General features: G+C 40.7%; 1 protein-coding gene across 1 annotated transcript in view; it reads left to right on the forward strand.

Annotated features, from left to right (window-relative positions):
• The window catches only part of LOC117516976 (polypeptide N-acetylgalactosaminyltransferase 10-like), a 389,958-nt gene that overhangs the window by 268,353 nt on the left and 102,632 nt on the right, over positions 1 to 18,973 (forward strand). The window contains exons 6-7 of the mRNA XM_034177872.1: positions 2,414 to 2,597; positions 18,302 to 18,419. Of these exons, the coding sequence (XP_034033763.1) occupies positions 2,414 to 2,597; positions 18,302 to 18,419 (302 nt within the window). The remainder of the gene's footprint in view (positions 1 to 2,413; positions 2,598 to 18,301; positions 18,420 to 18,973) is intronic.

The raw sequence follows: 18,973 nt of genomic DNA on the forward strand, positions 1-18,973 counted from the left end.
ATTACTTGTTTGTTGTGTTCAGCCTCTGCAGATGCTGTTGTAAGATTTTTGAACTGCTATTATGAAAGAAAACTTTAAAAATACTTTCACAAGTCAAACTGGAAAGCAGTCATTATACACCACAAGTTTAAATCATCAATCTGATACAGTATTGGAAAATCTGACATCTCTGATTCATGTAGACATCTGCAGTTATGTTTCATTAAAAACAAAACAAAAAAAAAGTCTGGTCTTATTTTCATTTTCACATTGGCATTCTGTTACCGTGACCTATGGCGCACTGTCAGTAATGAACAGGGATGTCATGCTCGTTACACGCAGGCGGTGTGAAGGACTTTCCTCCACACATGCTGCAAATCATTTAAGCAGCTCTCCTTTTATTTACTGACTTCTTTCAGAGTAAAGCAGCTGCAAATAACAAATGTAACCAAAGTCATCCGTTAATTTACAGCTTGGCCTTCTTTACTGAGCTCCCTCCTCTAATCGAACTAAAATATAGTTCTTAATCATTTTAATTAAATGCATTTAGTCATTGAAATGTTGCCTGAAAAATGTCTTCCACTTCCCATCATCATTCTTTTCTCTGCTGCCTGTACAGAAAATATTTAGTTACCAGATTGTTAAAAGTGTCGCTGCTTTAGCTGTATGCTCTCTGCACCAGGAACACATGTGGTCGTGACACGTCAGTTTGCAGAAAACATCTTAAACACAGTTTCCACCAAAATATTAAAAGATCTCTGTGTGATTTTAAAGGAAGTCCCATATGTGCACATCTCATGCTATTTTGGGCTGTGCAACGATTTTTACACTGCACGCAAAAATAGCAGTTGTTTTGAAAGTGCTGTAAAAGTATCACCTTGTTTTGAAAATGTGTTGTGTAACTTGCCACACAAATGATCACTTGCCTTTGTGATGTATGCACTGATTGCTGCACCTGCACGAATCACGAATCTTTGGACTAAGCAAGGTGAAGTTTTGACAGAGAACCCACACAGCAAGACCCATGGTCAGTTTAAAATCCTGGACTGTGTTGTTTTAAAGTGACTATAATAAACATTTTATCAGCACACTGCCTGAAAGATCATACTCATCTATAATGCAACAGCCCCTATATTACATCTGGCTAATTTCAGTCCATTAAAAAAGTCAAACTAAAATGTCTAGTACAGGAGAGCAGATTCAATTCAAGTTATTTGTACAGGCCCAAAACACAGCATAAGTTGCCCCAACGCTTAACAAAGGTAAGGTCTAACTTTACCACCACCCCTGAGCAACCACATTGGCAACAGATGTAAGGAAAAACTACCACGGGAGTTTTGAGGAAGAAACCTCAAGCAGACCAGACTCAAAGGAGTGACCACCTGTTTCACTCATACTAACAATAACAAAGATCAAATAAAGTACAACAATTTTCAAAAACCCAAAACAAGAACAGAAAGCAGTCATATTAATGTCCTTCAGCAGTTATGGTCCAAAAATCATCCGGGATGGTGAACATCTGTCATATGCAAGTTGCATCCCCAGACAGGGGACCACTAAAAGATTCACGTACTCAGTTCCTACTGTTATGTTGGTGAGTATTTATTGCTGCTCGCTGCTGGAACATGTCAGACTAAATCTGCAGACCCTCCAGAAATTTGTGTTACCAGGATTTCAATAATTCATTCAACTAATAATTAAATAGATATATCTCTATATACACTACCAGTCAAAGGTTTGGGTACATTTTCCCATTTAATTGACTGGGAAAGTGTGTCCAAACCTTTGACTGGTACTTGATTTACTAGTCAATTTATTCTCTTATCATATTTGGGTAATGAAAGAAAGAAAGAAGGGCACTGTTTCAAGCGGCGAAATGAGATTTTTCCATCAGGTATTGGGGTTAACCTCAGGGATAGGGTGAGGACCTTGAATATCCAGGAGAGGCACTGCTCCTTCGCATTGAAAGGAGCCAGATGAAGTTCACTTCAGTTATCTGGTGAGGATACCTCCTAGTCATCTCCCGAGAAAGATCTTCCAGACACATGAAAGTGGGAGGAGACCCCGGGAAAGATCCAGGACACACCACAGGGATTATATTTCCCATATGGCTTGACATATTCCAGAAAGAGTTAGGAGACTTGGCCGAGGATAGGGACATGTAGACTGACCTGCTCGGTCCACTGCCACTACAACCTGGAACCAGATAAGTGACAGAAAAAAATGAATAAAGTTGCAATATTTGAAAAATGTATGCTTTTTATAATTTGTTACATTTAGCAGTGTTCCACCTAGTAATATTCTGTGGCATTGTTTTGAAAAATTCAGGCATTGTTTTTTCTTTGTAATTTTTATTCCACTTTCAATAATCCCACACTTGTCTCCTTGTCATTTACTTTCTGTTGACTTGCTTGTCTCCTTGTTTGTGTCTCAGATCGAATCGCACAGAACAGGAAGACCATCGTGTGTCCAATGATTGATGTGATTGACCACGACAATTTTGGTTATGAGACACAGGCGGGGGACGCCATGCGAGGGGTGTTTGACTGGGAAATGTACTACAAACGGATCCCCATTCCTCCTGAGCTGCAGAAAGACGACCCCAGTGAACCATTTGAGTGAGTACTGTTTCTGCATTTAAGACATATTTGGAGGGCAGTTTGAATTAGTTAATTAGTGTTGCATTAGCATGATATAAATACGAGGGTTGTCTATAAAGTATAGGTCCTTTTTAGTTTTTTCAAAAACTATATGGATTTCATTCATATGTTTTTACGTCAGACAGCTTGAACCCTCGTGCGCATGCGTGAGTTTTTCCACGCCTGTCGGTGACGTCATTCGCCTGTGAGCACTCCTTGTGGGAGGAGTCGTCCAGCCCCTCGTCGGAATTCCTTTGTCTGAGAAGTTGCTGAGAGACTGGCGCTTTGTTTGATCAAAATTTTTTCTAAACCTGTGAGACACATCGAAGTGGACACGGTTCGAAAAATTAAGCTGGTTTTCGGTGAAAATTTTAATGGCTGATGAGAGATTTTGAGGTGATACTGTCGCTTTAAGGGCTTCCCACGGAGCGAGACGTCGTGCAGCACTCCCAGGCGCCGTCGTCAGCCTGTTTCAAGCTGAAAACCTCCACATTTCAGGCTCTATTGATCCAGGACGTCGTGAGAGAACAGAGAAGTTTCAGAAGAAGTCGGTTTCAGCATTTTATCCGGATATTACACTGTTAAAGGAGATTTTTTTTAATGAAAGACGTGCGGGCGGATTGCAGCGTCGGCTCGCAGCCGCCGCAACGCTCCGCCACAGGAAAAACACCTCCGTTGGAAGCCTTAAGGACAAGTTGGAACATGTCCAGCTGTTAAACAATTTCTCATATACTCACTCCACTGAAAGCCATCAAAAGCCGCCTGGATTTTACAAATGGTTATCAACACGGAAGTGTTTTTCCTGTGCCGCCGCACCGCGCCGGCTGCGTCCCGACGCTCGGACCCGTCCGCACGTCTTTCATTAAAAAAATCTCCTTAAACAGTGGAATATCCGGATAAAATGCTGAAACCGACTTCTTCTGAAACTTCTCTGTTCTCTCACGATGTCCTGGATCAATAGAGCCTGAAATGTGGAGGTTTTCAGCTTGAAACAGACTGACGACGGCGCCTGGGAGTGCTGCACGACGTCTCGCTCCGTGGGAAGTCCTTAAAGCGACAGTATCACCTCAAAATCTCTCATCAGCCGTTAAAATTTTCACTGAAAACCAGCTTAATTTTTTGAACCGTGTCCACTTCGATGTGTCTCACAGGTTTAGAAAAAATTTTGATCAAACAAAGCGCCAGTCTCTCAGCAACTTCTGAGACAAAGGAATTCCGACGAGGGGCTGGACGACTCCTCCCACAAGGAGTGCTCACAGACGAATGACGTCACCGACAGGCGTGGAAAAACTCACGCATGCGCACGAGTGTTCAAGCATGTCTGACGTAAAAACATATGAATGAAATCCATATAGTTTTTGAAAAAATAAAAAGAACCTATACTTTATGGACAGCCCTTGTATTCTCCATGTACTACGAACTGCTATTAGGTTCATAAGTAACTGATCACTTATGCCAATTATATCATGTTGGCTTTGTGTAGTCATGCCACAATAGATTTTAAGTTAAACAACATGTATTTCAAGTGCTGACTTTCATTTGCAAAAATTGCAGTAAATCATGATATGAAACAGTAATATTTGTATTGGCACAATTCTTAAGAAACGTAATACCTATCAAATTAGCACCCAAGTATCCCAGTAGCATGAAATCGGGACAAAAGTGTGTTGGTCCGACTTAAAACAGTTTGCCTGCAACACTGAAGTAGTTAAATGTTGTGCATTGATTGGACACTTTCAGAGAGGATGTCATTCAGCTTCAGTGTTTAGTTGTTTCCAGAGTCTGGAAAATTTTGTATAGTCATTCGCACTGTTGCCTCACAGCAACAAGGTCCCATGTTCTCTTCCGACCAGGTCCTTTCTGTGTGGAGTTTGTATGTTCTACTCGTGTTTGCATGGGTTCCCTCTGGGTGCACTTACAACCTCCCACAAGACATGTGGGGTTCGGCAAATGTGTTAGTATGTTGATATGTGGCCCTGAGATAGACTGGCAGCCTGTCCAGGGTGTACCCCCTTCTCTTCTTCGTGACCCTTAATTGGAATAAGCAGGTAGAGAAAATGAATGAATGAATGAATAATATACATCGAAAAAGATACAGTTTGCTGCAGGTCTCATGACATCATCACAGTACATGATGTAGTAATGTTTAGAGCTGGGTATCGATTCAGATTTCAAGAATCGATTCCAATTCTTAAGATTCAGAATCAATTATTTCGATTCGATTCAATTTGGTCCGATCCGATATTGATTTGGGTTAGTGTTATTAAAACTGTTTTTGAGCTGTTACCTAACTCTAGTTATGATGGCTATAAGACTGATGACACAGACCAATCCATCCCCAGAATGCTAGAGTAGTATTTTTATTTTACAAACATACTGAAGGGCAGAATTACTGAACATATCCAGGGCAGCCAAAAGAGGGCACCAGAGGTACTTGGTTCGTTGGCCCTGACACAGGTACATTTCTACACCCTTCCATGTTTTGGCCTTAAAGTAAGGCTGTAACAAAGATAAAAAAAACAAACTATGGCTTTACTTCACAAAATTTGGACCTCAAAATGCAGGAAATAGTGTTTCAGAGAGTTAAATTTAAAAATGTCCTGTGGGCAAATGGTCCCGGTCTTCCCTACAAACAGTCACGTCTGCAGCGTGGCACGCTGCAGGAGAACTTCTCCCACAGCTGCACAGACAGACTTTTCAGTCAGTCTTCTCCCACAGCTGCACAGCGAGTGCTGGTGGAAAAGATGGACTGAAAAGTCAGTCCACACCAGAGAACCTTTGTGCGCGGACCCACTGCAAAGGCACGTTATGAAGAACAACAAAAAAACACAACTGTGTGAATTAAACAGCGGACATTTCTTTTTCTTGCCTGCAACAGACAAGAGTTCCGGTTGTCACGATTGACTTGATAGAGGTTGATGAATAAATTGTGGACGTGTTGCTTCTTAATCAGAACCAGCGGGTCCACAATCAGTGTAGAGAAATTATCATTTTCACACCCTCGGAAACAGCGCAACGGCCCAGATACAGTGTTATTTCTTCAGAGGTGCTGTTCCAATGCTGGCGAAAAGTGCACACCGTCCAGACTATCTTCAGTTTCACTATCTGTGAGCTCCGATAGATGTCTGTGTTGTTCTTGTGCTTATTGTCTAAATGCTCCATCTTCTGTTACACCCTCTAGTTTGTTTGATGCATTTAATTCACATGCGGATTTGGCGCTTGTGGCTCACACTGAGAATTCTCTGCACATAACAGAGACGTGAGAGTAAATTACTTTGTCAGATCAGGTCTCCTGGTAATGCCGGTCCATTGTAAATAGGACAGAGGGCTTCCAAACACAGCGTGTAATAGTAAAGATCTGTAACCTTTAAATAATGAAAGGCAGGATAAATAACTGATACCAAGAGACATTATTTGTAAGGCCAAATAATTCTGTACTTGATGCCAGGTACTCCATTTGTGTGGCACGGGGGATTACTTAGACTATGTTTGTCTGTGTTTGGATGCCAAAGACTATTTGGGAGTCTTGGGAAATGAAGCAGGTATTATCAGCCATGGTGGCTGTGGAGCAGACAGATAAGAGACTACAACACAAGAAATGGAAATCAATCCTTGTTTTGTGAATTAGTCTGCTCTTCTTACCCAATGAAATGACCTTCATCAGTGCAAATCCAATTTGCGCTGCAAAGATTTTCATTTTCATTCTGATTGACATTGCCACGATGGAGAATGAGGCATGTGGGAAGACAAAATCCATCTCAGAGGTTAGTGTGTGTGGGAGTTTGATTTTTATCCCCATTCTCAGGCTTTTGTCGCTGTGTCCTTGTCAGTACTGACATTGTGCTGTCGCTCTCTCTCTTCCTTTCTCCTGACTTCATTTGATCATGGCTCTCATCTCTGTCCAAGGTCAAAAGACTAAAATGGATGATATCAACTTGAGAATTTCTAATTAAATCTAAAATATCAATTGGAATATTTATGGACCGTTGAGTTAAATCTTTTCCCTCAGGCAAGCTGACACTTGCCAGCGAACACTGGATAAGGAAGACCAACAGAGACTGTAGGGAATATACAGACCATGAATAATGTTTTATATTTGATGGTGTGTTCATCGTGTGACTCTTCTAATGCGTAGGCAGGGGGCTGAGGGACTTTTAGGGACATTTTAAAGACATTTTTGCACATTACTACTACTACTACTACTACTAATAATAATAATAATAATAATAATGAATATAATTTAACAACTAAACCATTCTGTCAATATTACTCATAGTTTTAGAGTATCATAGTTTTATTCCTGTAATTCTTTGCTAAATGGAATTGAGGAGCAGTATAAGAAATGTACTTAATTTTAATTAAACAATAAATAAAGCATAAATCAAAGTGTAACATTTATTGAAGGTGATTATTTTATTTTCTTTTTTTTTAATGCCTGGCAGAACTCTTAACTTTTTTTTTCAGCTTGCACAATGATTGATTGTAATGTGCTTGCAATAGTGTTCTGTGCAAGTACAGTATGGAGGAAAATACAAGTATCATATCAGGGCTCTGGATTGTCATAAATTCAATATTTAGTTAAATTAGCTTACTTCAAATATAAATTTCAAATTCAAATTTATTAATTTATATAGCGCCAATTTGCGATGAGATCGCCTCAAGGCGCTTCACACAGCATAATAAAAACAGAGAAAACTGAATTAAAATTTTAAAAACACAATAAAAAGACAAAACCATAAAACTAATGATAAAACAAGGAAAACAAATGAGTCTTTAAACGTGATTTAAAAGTCTCCACAGTATCCGACTGTCATATGTCTTACTTGCCACGTGGCTGGCAAGTGTATCTGACCCTCGAATTGCCCGGCATGGCAAGTGACCCCTGAGGCTAAACATAGAGCCCTGGTCCACATAATCTTTGCTCTTGGATGGGGAAGATGTTTTTAATGGCTTTGCTGATTGTGTTTAATGGGTAGGTCTGCACACTTGCTTGCCCCATCTGTGTGTTACTTGGTGGGTTATAATTGTGAGTGTAGCTCTTGCCCTGTAACCTCTATTTCATCAACTGGGTGGCCTCTGTAGTGTTGACCTTCTTGCCACTGGTGGCTCAACTTATGACCCTGTACTGGCATTCCTTAACATGTATTCTCCTGCAGTATGGGGCCCATTCATACCTTAGGGTGCACCGTCACATGAAGACTCTAGTGTGCTCCCCTTCTGAGGCTCCTGAAGGTTATTGAGCCTTTCCGTCTGGGTGTAGCTGTAGCATTTGGGTATCTGCTTAATTTTGGGATCCCATGCTGTGTTATGGAATGCATCTAGTCCTTTCAAGGCATCAAGTCGCTGTCGTTTTTTTTTTTTCTTTCTCATTTTTTAACACTAATGAGCGGTGGTGTAGTCTATGTGATACGCAGGTATACGCCGTATATTGACTAGAAAAAGTCTCAGAATTTCGGGGAGGGAGGTGATGGCGACCAAACGTACACCCGCTAAAAAAATAAAGACTACACCACTGCTAATGCGTCCAGGAGATTCTACACCAAGACAGGGAGGTTTGTGGTTTCTGCCTGCAGCACACACGCTAACAATCTCTGTTCCACACATCACTGCCCACAAATCAATGCTCTCTCATCTTAGCTGACACACTCCGGTGATCATACCACGACTGGCAATCACTGCAGTGGCTGCAGCCAAAGACATTTTTCCATCCAACCACCAATGTTTCGTCTTTGCGTTTCAGGAGAAGCCCTAAAAATAACGCAGTGGATAAACTTTCATCATGAAATAAAGTGTGTTTGTTGAGTTTGTCCCGCCGGTTTTATTCCTGCAGCCTGAAACAGTTACTGTTCTTGGAATGTGAACTGCTCAGATGCACAGACAAGTCATTGAGTCAGTGTGAAAACGTGTCAGATTTTACCAACCCTCAATTATGCTTCCTACTGCTCAACTCAGCATGAATGACTGCCCTCTTACAGTTAGGTCCATATAGTTGTGTTCAGACGTTTGCATACAATCACTGTGGACATGAATGTCATGGTAATATTGGCCTTACAAGGATTTCTTTGAACTGTTCCATATTTGAAATATTGCACAGCATGCATCTATAACAGGAAACCAATGAATTTGGTGTAGAAGTTATAGGTTATTTTTGTTTTAGTGAAACCAGTACAGGATCGAAAGTATACATACACCCACTTAGGATACTAATTCACTGTTCGTGCACGCTCCAAGTGTCTGTTAACTGGCAAAAGCCTCTGTAGAAGTGATCATGATGCACTACAACTGGTAGCTTCTCTGTGTCAACATGAGAATGTGTTTGTTTGTTGTGTTGGCATTTCTCAGTGGATTGATGATCACACAGTAGAATAGGAGAGTCCATGGAGCTCAGTGCAGAGCAGAAAGAGGGAATTGTGCACGTCGAGAATGTCTCTTGGTGGCATTTCTAAATAAGTGCAGACCATCAGCTTAAACAATTCTACAGAAGTACAACTTATTGGGAGGTGCTGTCACTTTGCCAACCTCTAGATGAAGACCCAAACTGTAGCCCTCAGTTAAGAGGAAATTGACTCAGATGATCAGCAACAATTCCAGGATCACCAATGCACTGGATTGCATAAGCTGGAAATCGGTCAAGCAACTTTTACTTGCCCATGGACTGAGAGGCTGGTGTCCACTAAGGAAGCCCCTGCATCACCTTCAAGCTCGACTAGCATTTGCAGACTATAGTTTGACAACGTGGACAAAGAAAAACCTTCTGGAGGAAGCCTTCCTGGTATGGTGCAACAAACACTGAGTTGCTTGGACACAGTGAAGAGAAAATGAGGCATTCAACCCCAAGAACCCTGAACTAGCTGCTCAGCATATTAGTTGTGGTATCAAGCTCTGTGGCTGTGTTGTGGAACTGGTGCATTGCACAAGATGAATGGCACAGAGAAGAAGGAGGACTACCTCAGAATTCTTCAGCAAAACCTCAAGCCATTAGGCAGACAATTGAAACTTGAACATGAATGGGTGTTCCAGCAAGACAGCGATCCTTAAATGCATGCCAAAGATAGTTGTGGAATGAGTACAGCAGACTAGGATTAACTTTTGGAATGAACTTCCCAAACTCCTGACCTCAACTCTGTGGAAAATGTCAGACTTATGGTGTCAGAATTAAGGCCCCCTGACACATGCACGACTTTGATGCACACACTTGCACGCACTGTGTCATGCAGGAGAGTAAACTCATTGTTAACGGGTGTAGACTGAATGTGAGAGGGGCACCAGCACGTGCAATTGCGCAAAGAGAATTTTGAAATGTTCAAAAACATCTTTCATGCATAAATGTCGTGCAACAACCGTGAAGTGGTAGTGAATGTTGTGCGATCTACTCACCAACACTGCGTGCAGTTCATCAAGTCGAGTAAAGAAGACGTGAACAGTGTGAGTGGTCGCGTCAGCGCACCGCATCAGAGCACAGCTCATCTGAACGATTATAACGAGATGTTAAATCTGTCACAAACATACTTTTACAGCTGCACACAAGAAGGAAAGAACATGCAACTGTTTTACCAAGCCAATACAATATAAACATGACAAATAATGACCTTTTTAGATACCTCCAAAAGCTTTCTCCACCTTGTTCAGCGTGCGCGCGAGAGAAAAGCAGCAACTGGAGCGCTCCTCTGTGATTCCGTAAGCGATTAGGGGCATTTTCAACAGCTAACTCAGACAGAAAATGATTAATCCATTACAAAATAATTATTTTATATACACAGCGTCCAGTGCACAACACGTAGCAGTCAGTAGAACAAAGTGTGGTGTCCAGCTGGGAACACAGCAGGTGGGATTGTCACAACGATGTGCGTGCAAGTGCGCGGATCAAAGTCGTGCAAGTGTCAGGGCACCTTTACAGTTAGCAAAACTAACTGGACAATTGACTGACCAAATTGAGAAATCTATACTTTGCATTTTTAAAAATCTTAACACTTTAAAACAATGATGACAAGATGTTAAATATTTTATGTGGAAAAATATAACTGTTTAAAAATGTGATCACTTTTCACCTTTAAAACTAACAATGTCAGCATTATTTATTTATTTTTAGGAAAATTGGGCATTGAATGAATGAATTGTAAATGGACTGCACTTATATTGCGCTTTTCCATCTGCATCAGAAGCTCAAAGCACTCTACAATGATGTCTCACATTCACCCATTCACACAGACACACACACCAATGTCAGGGTGCTTCCATGCAAGGTGCTCACTACACACCGGGAACAACTTGGAGATTAAGGACCTTGCCCAAGGGCCCTTAGTGATTTTCTGGTGTGGCTGGGCTTTGAACCGAGGATCCTCTGGTCTCATGTCCAATGCTTACCTACAAGACCCTCACCTCCCTGTTACTACTGCAGCCATGTCCAGTACCCATTTAACAGCTGAGTGGACTGCGATGATGCAGATGAAGTGTTTTGCCCAAAGACTCAGACACGTAGTTTGTAAGCAAACCCAAGTTTATATATTGGTAGTTTAACTCCTACACCACAGAACAAGCTGCTCTGCTTTCTTACTTACTTTCAATTCATTTTTTCATTTATTTTCTGTACTTGCTTATTCCAGTTAAGGGTCACAGGGGCTGGAGCCTATCCCAGCAATCAAGTGCGAAAGGCGGTGTACACCCTGCACAGGATGCCAGTCTATCACAGTGCTGCACACAGAAACACATTCACACCTATGGTCAGTTTAAAGTTTGCAATCTACCTTGTTTGCATGTCTTCGGATGTGGTAGGGAACCCACGCAAACATGGGGAGAACATGCAAACTCCACACAGATTAGACCAGGTGAGAAGCAATCCCATGACCTTCTTACTTACTAATCCACCGTACCACTGCTTTATTTCTTCCTTTGTATAATGAAATGGAGAAAAATCTCAGTTCAGTTTTCTCTTAGTAAATGATCATTTTCTCTTGATACGCTGAAGAAAAACAAGTTAGGTCTCTAAACCTTTTGTCCAAAACTGTATTTTATTAGTTTATGCCCACAAGCTTATTGAAAATGAGCAATTTGAATGTACCCTTTGAATACAAATGAGGTAATTTCTCCGTCTCAGTTTAGGAACCATAAATTAAGAATACAGTGGAGGTTTTTGGGTTCAACTGCACAACATAAAACTGACTATTTTGAATTTCACAAATTCAGTTCAGATTCAGACCACATCTGCAAAGAGTGTTTTCAAACATTTTTTTTTAAAATAAAAGTTATTTAAATTTGAACATAAAGTATTCAGTGGTGATTTTAAAAATGTCAATGTGTTATTCAGCTGCTCATATAATTCAAATTATTTTCTTATATTTGTAAAATTTGTCCAAAATTCTTAAATTTGCAAAATAAGTAATCTATTTTTTGTCTTAATTTTCTCTGTCCTGCTACTATCCTGCACTGCACACTTGATCATCTTCCATTCATAGACTTCAGTCTGTGTGTATTCAGGGATTTTAATATACTTATCCAAGACAGTGTTTGCAGGGAGTCGTGTCAGAATCACAAACCACACTGTTGATTTCCATAGTCACAGCCTCAGCAACACGTGTGTGAAAAACACCAGGTGTTTTCCACTCCACGGTCCACAGCCCAAATGTATAAACCAGCCTTGCACCATTTAAAAAAAAAAAAAAAACATCCAACATCAGTCATAACTCTAACAATCCCACCAGAAAGTGCCATCACCTCTCTCCCTCCTCCAGGGAGCTACTTTTTTATAGAGTGTCAACAGGTCTCTCATTATGTCGTTCATTGTCATTCAGTAAATCCCAAATTTATATTGCCCCTGATCATCCTGTAAATTAGAGGCATGGATGAATGTACTCATTGCATTATGACGGAACACCAGCTATATGGCCTGACGGCCATGAGTGTTCTTCCCTGAGCATGATCCAGTGTACAGCAGCCTTAGAGCCAATGAACTCAACTGGAAAAGGCCAAGGGGAGGCCCATGTTTCACTGCTGTGTGGCACCTAGATGGCTGCTTTTGTTATTTGAATATGGGCCAGTGCTCTGCCTGGGTGTCTTCTCTTAAGAACAAAAGGATACTGTAGTGTGGTGAATGCGATGATGTTCAGCGTCAGTGCACCTGACCTATCACATGGCTTTTTCTCTCTGTTCTGAGTGACTGTGGCAGATAATTAATGGCAAGGATATGCTTTAAAATGAGGGTGATAGTTCCACATGCTGTGCCAGATTCATGAAACATTTGCTTGTGTAAAAATGCAGGCAAACACTGTAACTCCCATAAAAAATAGTACACACTGATGATTGCATCTTACAAATGTGCAAAAATAGTATGTATTGTCATGTAACACATTTGCCTTCATGAATATGCAATTTCTGGTATGCCCACCTGCGTGTGCATAATTATGGCTGTTGAACATGCAAATAGTTGTGGTTTGCACACACAACTTTCAGGATTGAGATTTGGTCCTTAATTTAACACATTTGAAACTTTGGTGCTAACTGGTTAAGCAGACATGCCTATATCTGATTGAGACTCATTCTTCATTAGCTATTTGGGGTATGCATTTCTTTATTTTCACTCAGTCTTTAACACAGAAAACACCATGATTAAACATAAATTTGCTCTTCTGCTTTTCTATCCTCTCTCCTTTTTTTTTTTTTTTTGTTTATTTTAAACAGTGGAGACTTGTGTCCTGATGAGAAGTGATTTCACACACTCAGAGAGGGGCGCTCTGGGGAGAAGCTCATGCTGCACTCTGAGCTGAGGTCCATTATGTTCTGTGGCACCACAGAGCTCATCATAGCAAGCAGAATTCACAAAGACTGCAGATGGGTTCATTTCGTTGGTGCTGTTCATAGTGTCACAGATGGAGGCAAACAAAGTAAAAAAGTATGTAAAATAAAAGAACTGCACAAATATACAAGAATAAAAAAAAAATCACAACTGCATTTATCTGCAGCTTTTATACAGGAAGTATATTAGAAAATGTATAATAATAATATAATAAAATAAAATGTAAAATAGTTTTATTATAAAAATCTGACATCCAGCTGCTGAAGAAGCTGTATTTTCATGGTTGAGGAAAATATTCTGAAACACACACACACACACATATATATATATATATATACTCAACAAAAATATAAACGCAACACTTTTGGTGTTGCTCCCATTTTGTATGAGATGAACTCAAAGATCTAAAACTTTTTCCACATACACAATATCACCATTTCCCTCAAATATTGTTCACAAACCAGTCGAAATCTGTGATAGTGAGCACTTCTCCTTTGCTGAGATAATCCATCCCACCTCACAGGTGTGCCATATCAAGATGCTGATTAGACACCATGATTAGTGCACAGGTGTGCCTTAGACTGCCCACAATAAAAGGCCACTCTGAAAGGTGCAGTTTTGTTTTATTGGGGGGGATACCAGTCAGTATCTGGTGTGACCACCATTTGCCTCATGAAGTGCAACACATCTCCTTCGCATCATCCGTGAAGAGAACACCTCCCCAACGTGCCAAACGCCAGCGAATGTGAGCATTTGCCCACTCAAGTCGGTTACGACGACGAACTGGAGTCAGGTCAAGACCCCGATGAGGACGACAAGCATGCAGATGAGCTTCCCTGAGATGGTTTCTGACAGTTTGTGCAGAAAATCTTTGGTTATGCAAACCGATTGTTTCAGCAGCTGTCCGAGTGGCTGGTCTCAGACGATCTTGGAGGTGAACATGCTGGATGTGGAGGTCCTGGGCTGGTGTGGTTACATGTGGTCTGCGGTTGTGAGGCTGGTTGGATGTACTGTCAAATTCTCTGAAACGACTTTGGAGACAGCTTATGATAGAGAAATGAACATTCAATACACGAGCAACAGCTCTGGTTGACATTCCTGCTGTCAGCATGCCAATTGCAGGCTCCCTCAAATCTTGCGACATCTGTGGCATTGTGCTGTGTGATAAAACTGCACCTTTCAGAGTGGACTTTTATTGTGGACAGTCTAAGGCACACCTGTGCACTAATCATGGTGTCTAATCAGCATCTTGATATGGCACACCTGTGAGGTGGGATGGATTATCTCAGCAAAGGAGAAGTGCTCACTATCACAGATTTAGACTGGTTTGTGAACAATATTTGAGGGAAATGGTGATATTGTGTATGTGGAAAAAGTTTTAGATCTTTGAGTTCATCTCATACAAAATGTATATATATATATATATATATATATATATATATATATATATATAGGATCTATTGGGGATGTCACAATATGTGTATTTGTATTGAACGCTGTACATGTGACGGTTCAGTGCACAAAACTGTATGCAGAATACACAGTATGATTTTGCACAGTATGATTATATACACGTGCATCATCTCATGTCCACAACCTGTATCTCTCTTGTCTCTGTGCAGGAGGTGGGGTCAGCCCCCTCAGCCTGCTGTCAGTGTGTGATGCGATCAGATGGAACAGTGAATGAGCCATTAGAAGGAAACGACCACATTATTCCACCCAGAAACTTTGGAAGCATAAATGGAATTGGTTCATTTACATTTTTCTTCTGAAATATGAACCTAAATGCGAAAGTGCACCGACCCACGTTTGTGTTGAATCACTGTCCCCGTATGATATCGAACTGCATCTGAGTTTAGACAGACAACGCCACCAACTTATGACAAAAGTTGACATTTTATTTGAAATGGTGTAACACTGCGCACGGTGATTTGAAATATGTACAGTGAGCTTTTATGAGATGTTGCCATTTGCTCAAAAATCAAACACACTTAAATTGGGCAAAATGTTGAAGGCGGTCTGGCTCAACACGTCACACGGCATTAAAAACAAACAAAAATCCAAAACACTTAACACGCTGTACTGTAAAGTCATCTCAATGCAGTTGACAAGACGTAATCCGATTCATAAACATTTAATGAAAAAGTTTACATTTACACTTTGTCACACAGTGCTGACAGCAGATCTCTGCTGCTCACAGATTAAAGAGACTGTATAAAGATTTTCAGTAATTTTCAATAACCGAACTCGTACTGAACCGTGATGTCTAAACCTATGGTGCAATTCCAACTGGAGCATAGAAGAGTGCACACTGCTATATTGAAGGTACATACATCTGAGCGCAAACTTGAGCGTCGTGCACAGCAGAGCTAGAATTAAGCTCTACATGTTGTAAAGGCATGCCGTGGATTTTCTTTAGACAGATCAAAACATTAGTCAATATGAATGTGACCTGACACGCTCTTTAAAGAGGAGTGCGCAAGACGCACAGCACTGTGGGTTTACACACGCAGGCCAACCCAGTGCATGTGCATGTATGCACTGCTTTTGTGTAAAGATAGTAGCGGATAGGAGCCATAGAGTTTGCCAGTGCTGTTGCTGTTTGGGGCTCAGCAGCAATGCGTCTCTTTTTCTTTGCTTGCCTGAATCATCCATCCATCCATCCATTTTCTATACCCACTTACTCCAATTAAGGCTCACGGGGGTACTGGAGCCTATCCCAGCAGTCACAGGGTGTGAGGAGGAGTACACCCTGGACAGAACACCAGTCTGTCACAGGGCTTGTCTGAATCATTACAAACACAATTGCAATGAACACATTGCACTACAGATTCTTTATTTAGGTTTGATTCCGGCGGGTAATCACAGCAGAGACGAGATGATCACGCACAGCTGAGAAAAGGAAAGTAAGGAATAAGCGCATATTATTTCTCAGATGTTGAGCTTCATTTTAATAATAAACCGTGGGTCACCAAAAATTTAAAGAGTGTTTTAAATAAGAAGAAAAAAAATGTTTCATATAGGAGATAATGTGGAAAAGAAAGAAATTAACAAGGAGGTTAGGAACGAAATCCGTAAAGCTTAAAGAGCTTACAAAGACAAGGTAGAACATATGTACAGTAGTGGTGATCTGCGGGCAGCCTGGATAGGCATTAAATCTATGGCTTCAGTTACTAATGTCCAACAGGATAATAATAGAGCGCCAATTAAAGTAGAGGGGAGCTACGATGAGGGTCTACCGAATGCATTTAACTGTTTCTATTCTAGGTTTGAGAACTATGAGGTTGCAGATAAACTCCCCCTTGAGAGCACTTCCTCTGCTACTGACGATGGTATAATCATTAGCGAGGATAGTGTGAAAAGACTTCTGGAGAAGGTTAATGTAAGGAAGTCTTGTGGTCCAGATGGAATTTGTGGACGTACACTGAGGTATTGTGGTGAGCAACTCAGTAGTGTCCTCCTCTATATCTTTCAGAGGTCACTTAGTTGCGGCCGAGTGCCAGATTTATGGAAATCATCACTTATAATTCCTGTCCCGAAAAAGTCATTTCCTAAACAGTTTAATGATTTTAGACCTGTGGCACTTACATCACTGTGTATGAAGGTCTTTGAGAAAATTATGAAGAATATGATAATGTCAAATATGAAAGGGAATATTGCATATCAGGCGGGTAAAGGAGTAGAAGATGCTAAGCTTTTTATTCTCAACTGTCTTTACAGACATTTGGAAAAGCCTCGAGCTCATGCTCGGCTTTTATTTGCTGATTTCTCTTCAGCTTTTAACTTGATGCAGCCTTGCCTTTTAATTAAGAGGTTAAGGTGTGATTTTAAATTGCCTCACCAGATGGTTGAATGGTTGGCAGACTTTTTAAAGAATAGGAGACAGAGAGTTTTGGTAAATGGACGCGTTTCAGACTCCTTAGTTTTGTCCACAGGCTTACTACAGGGCTGTGTTCTTTCCCCCTTGCTTTTCATCTTATATACAGATGAATGCAGAAGTGTCAGGCAACGCAGCTATTTAGTTAAGTTCTCTGATGATACTGCTTTGCTGTCCCTTCTTCAGGGAGAGGAGTCAGGACATGGGGAGGCCCTTGCTGATTTTGTTTCATGGTGTGATACAAATCACTTGGAGTTAAATGTATCTAAAACGAAGGAGCTTATAATTGATTTTAGACGTAACAAAGGGTTTGCTATAGACAGCATTATTCATGGGAAAGCTGTAGAAAAAGTTCCTGCATATAAATATCTGGGCACTTTTTTTGATGAGAAGTTGAGATTCGACGTAAATACGGCAGACATTGTGAAGCGAAGGCAACAGAGAGTGTACCTCCTTCGCAAATTGAAGTCCTTCTCTGTCAGTTCTGTTATTATGGGTCGTTTTTATCAGTCCTTTATCGAAAGTCTTTTATGTTTTTCTTTCATCTGCTGGTTTCCTAGCCTGGCACTGAAAGATAAAAGTAGCTTGCATAGTATCACAAAGACATGTTCAAAGATCATTGGAGTGGAAACCAGAGACCTAGCTAGTTTTTGTGAACAGCAAATGGTGAGGAAGGCAAATTGTATTTTGTCTTCTCCCGGACATGTGCTGGCAGGTGAATTTTCTTTGTTGCCTTCGGGCCGTCGTTATGTTTCACCTGTCTGCAGGACGAATCGGTTGTTAAAATCTTTTATTCCTTCTGCTATCCGTCTTTTAAATTCCTTGTAAGGTGTGGATGTATGGGTATGTGGATGTAGTATGTTGCACATTTTATGTGGATGTAGTATGTTTTTTTTTTGTTTTTTTTTTTTTGTGATGTGCCGGTATGCAAGCTGCTGAAATTAATTGCCCCTGGTGGGATGAATAAAGTTGTCTAAGTCTAAGTCATTTTGTTTTTGTATTTTGTGTTTCCTGTAGATCCCCAGTGATGGCAGGTGGACTGTTTGCAGTAGACAGAAAATGGTTCTGGGAGCTCGGAGGATACGACACCGGCCTGGAAATCTGGGGAGGAGAACAGTATGAGATCTCCTTCAAGGTAAAAAACAAACAAGCAACAACAAAAAAAACCTGTAGGTTATAAATGGTAATCCATAGTGTGATGAGCATGTAGCTGGATTGCTGTGTCCTGTTTAGTGTGTGGGATGCAGTAAGCACTCATAGTGTAGCAGCTAACAAAATATTGAAGGGAAATTTTTCAAATTGTGTTACAAGCACCAAATTTGGCAAAAAAAAAAAAAAAAAAATACCCCTTTGAAAATGGCCAAGGGCCACTTAAATTTTCAAAATGGTGGCCATTTTGCTTAGTTTGGAAATACTTCTGTGATAAATATGCACAAACTTGCCCAACATTGATCATCCAATGATCAAATCATACCTTTATATCCATGTGGAATTCAAATTTGTAATTACCCAAGCTATTTCTCAACTGAAGCAGCAGTACTTCAGCACGCACAGCCAGGTGGATTCCCGGTCATGCTACCTGTCTTTGCACATGGATGAGATAGTTTATCTGCATTATAGGAGTACAACCTTTGATACATGGGTACCAGCCTTTGCAGAGAAAGTGACCTGTGTTGGACTGGCATCCCA

Source organism: Thalassophryne amazonica, chromosome 9 (genome assembly GCF_902500255.1).
Source record: "Thalassophryne amazonica chromosome 9, fThaAma1.1, whole genome shotgun sequence".
Lineage (NCBI taxonomy): Eukaryota > Metazoa > Chordata > Actinopteri > Batrachoidiformes > Batrachoididae > Thalassophryne > Thalassophryne amazonica.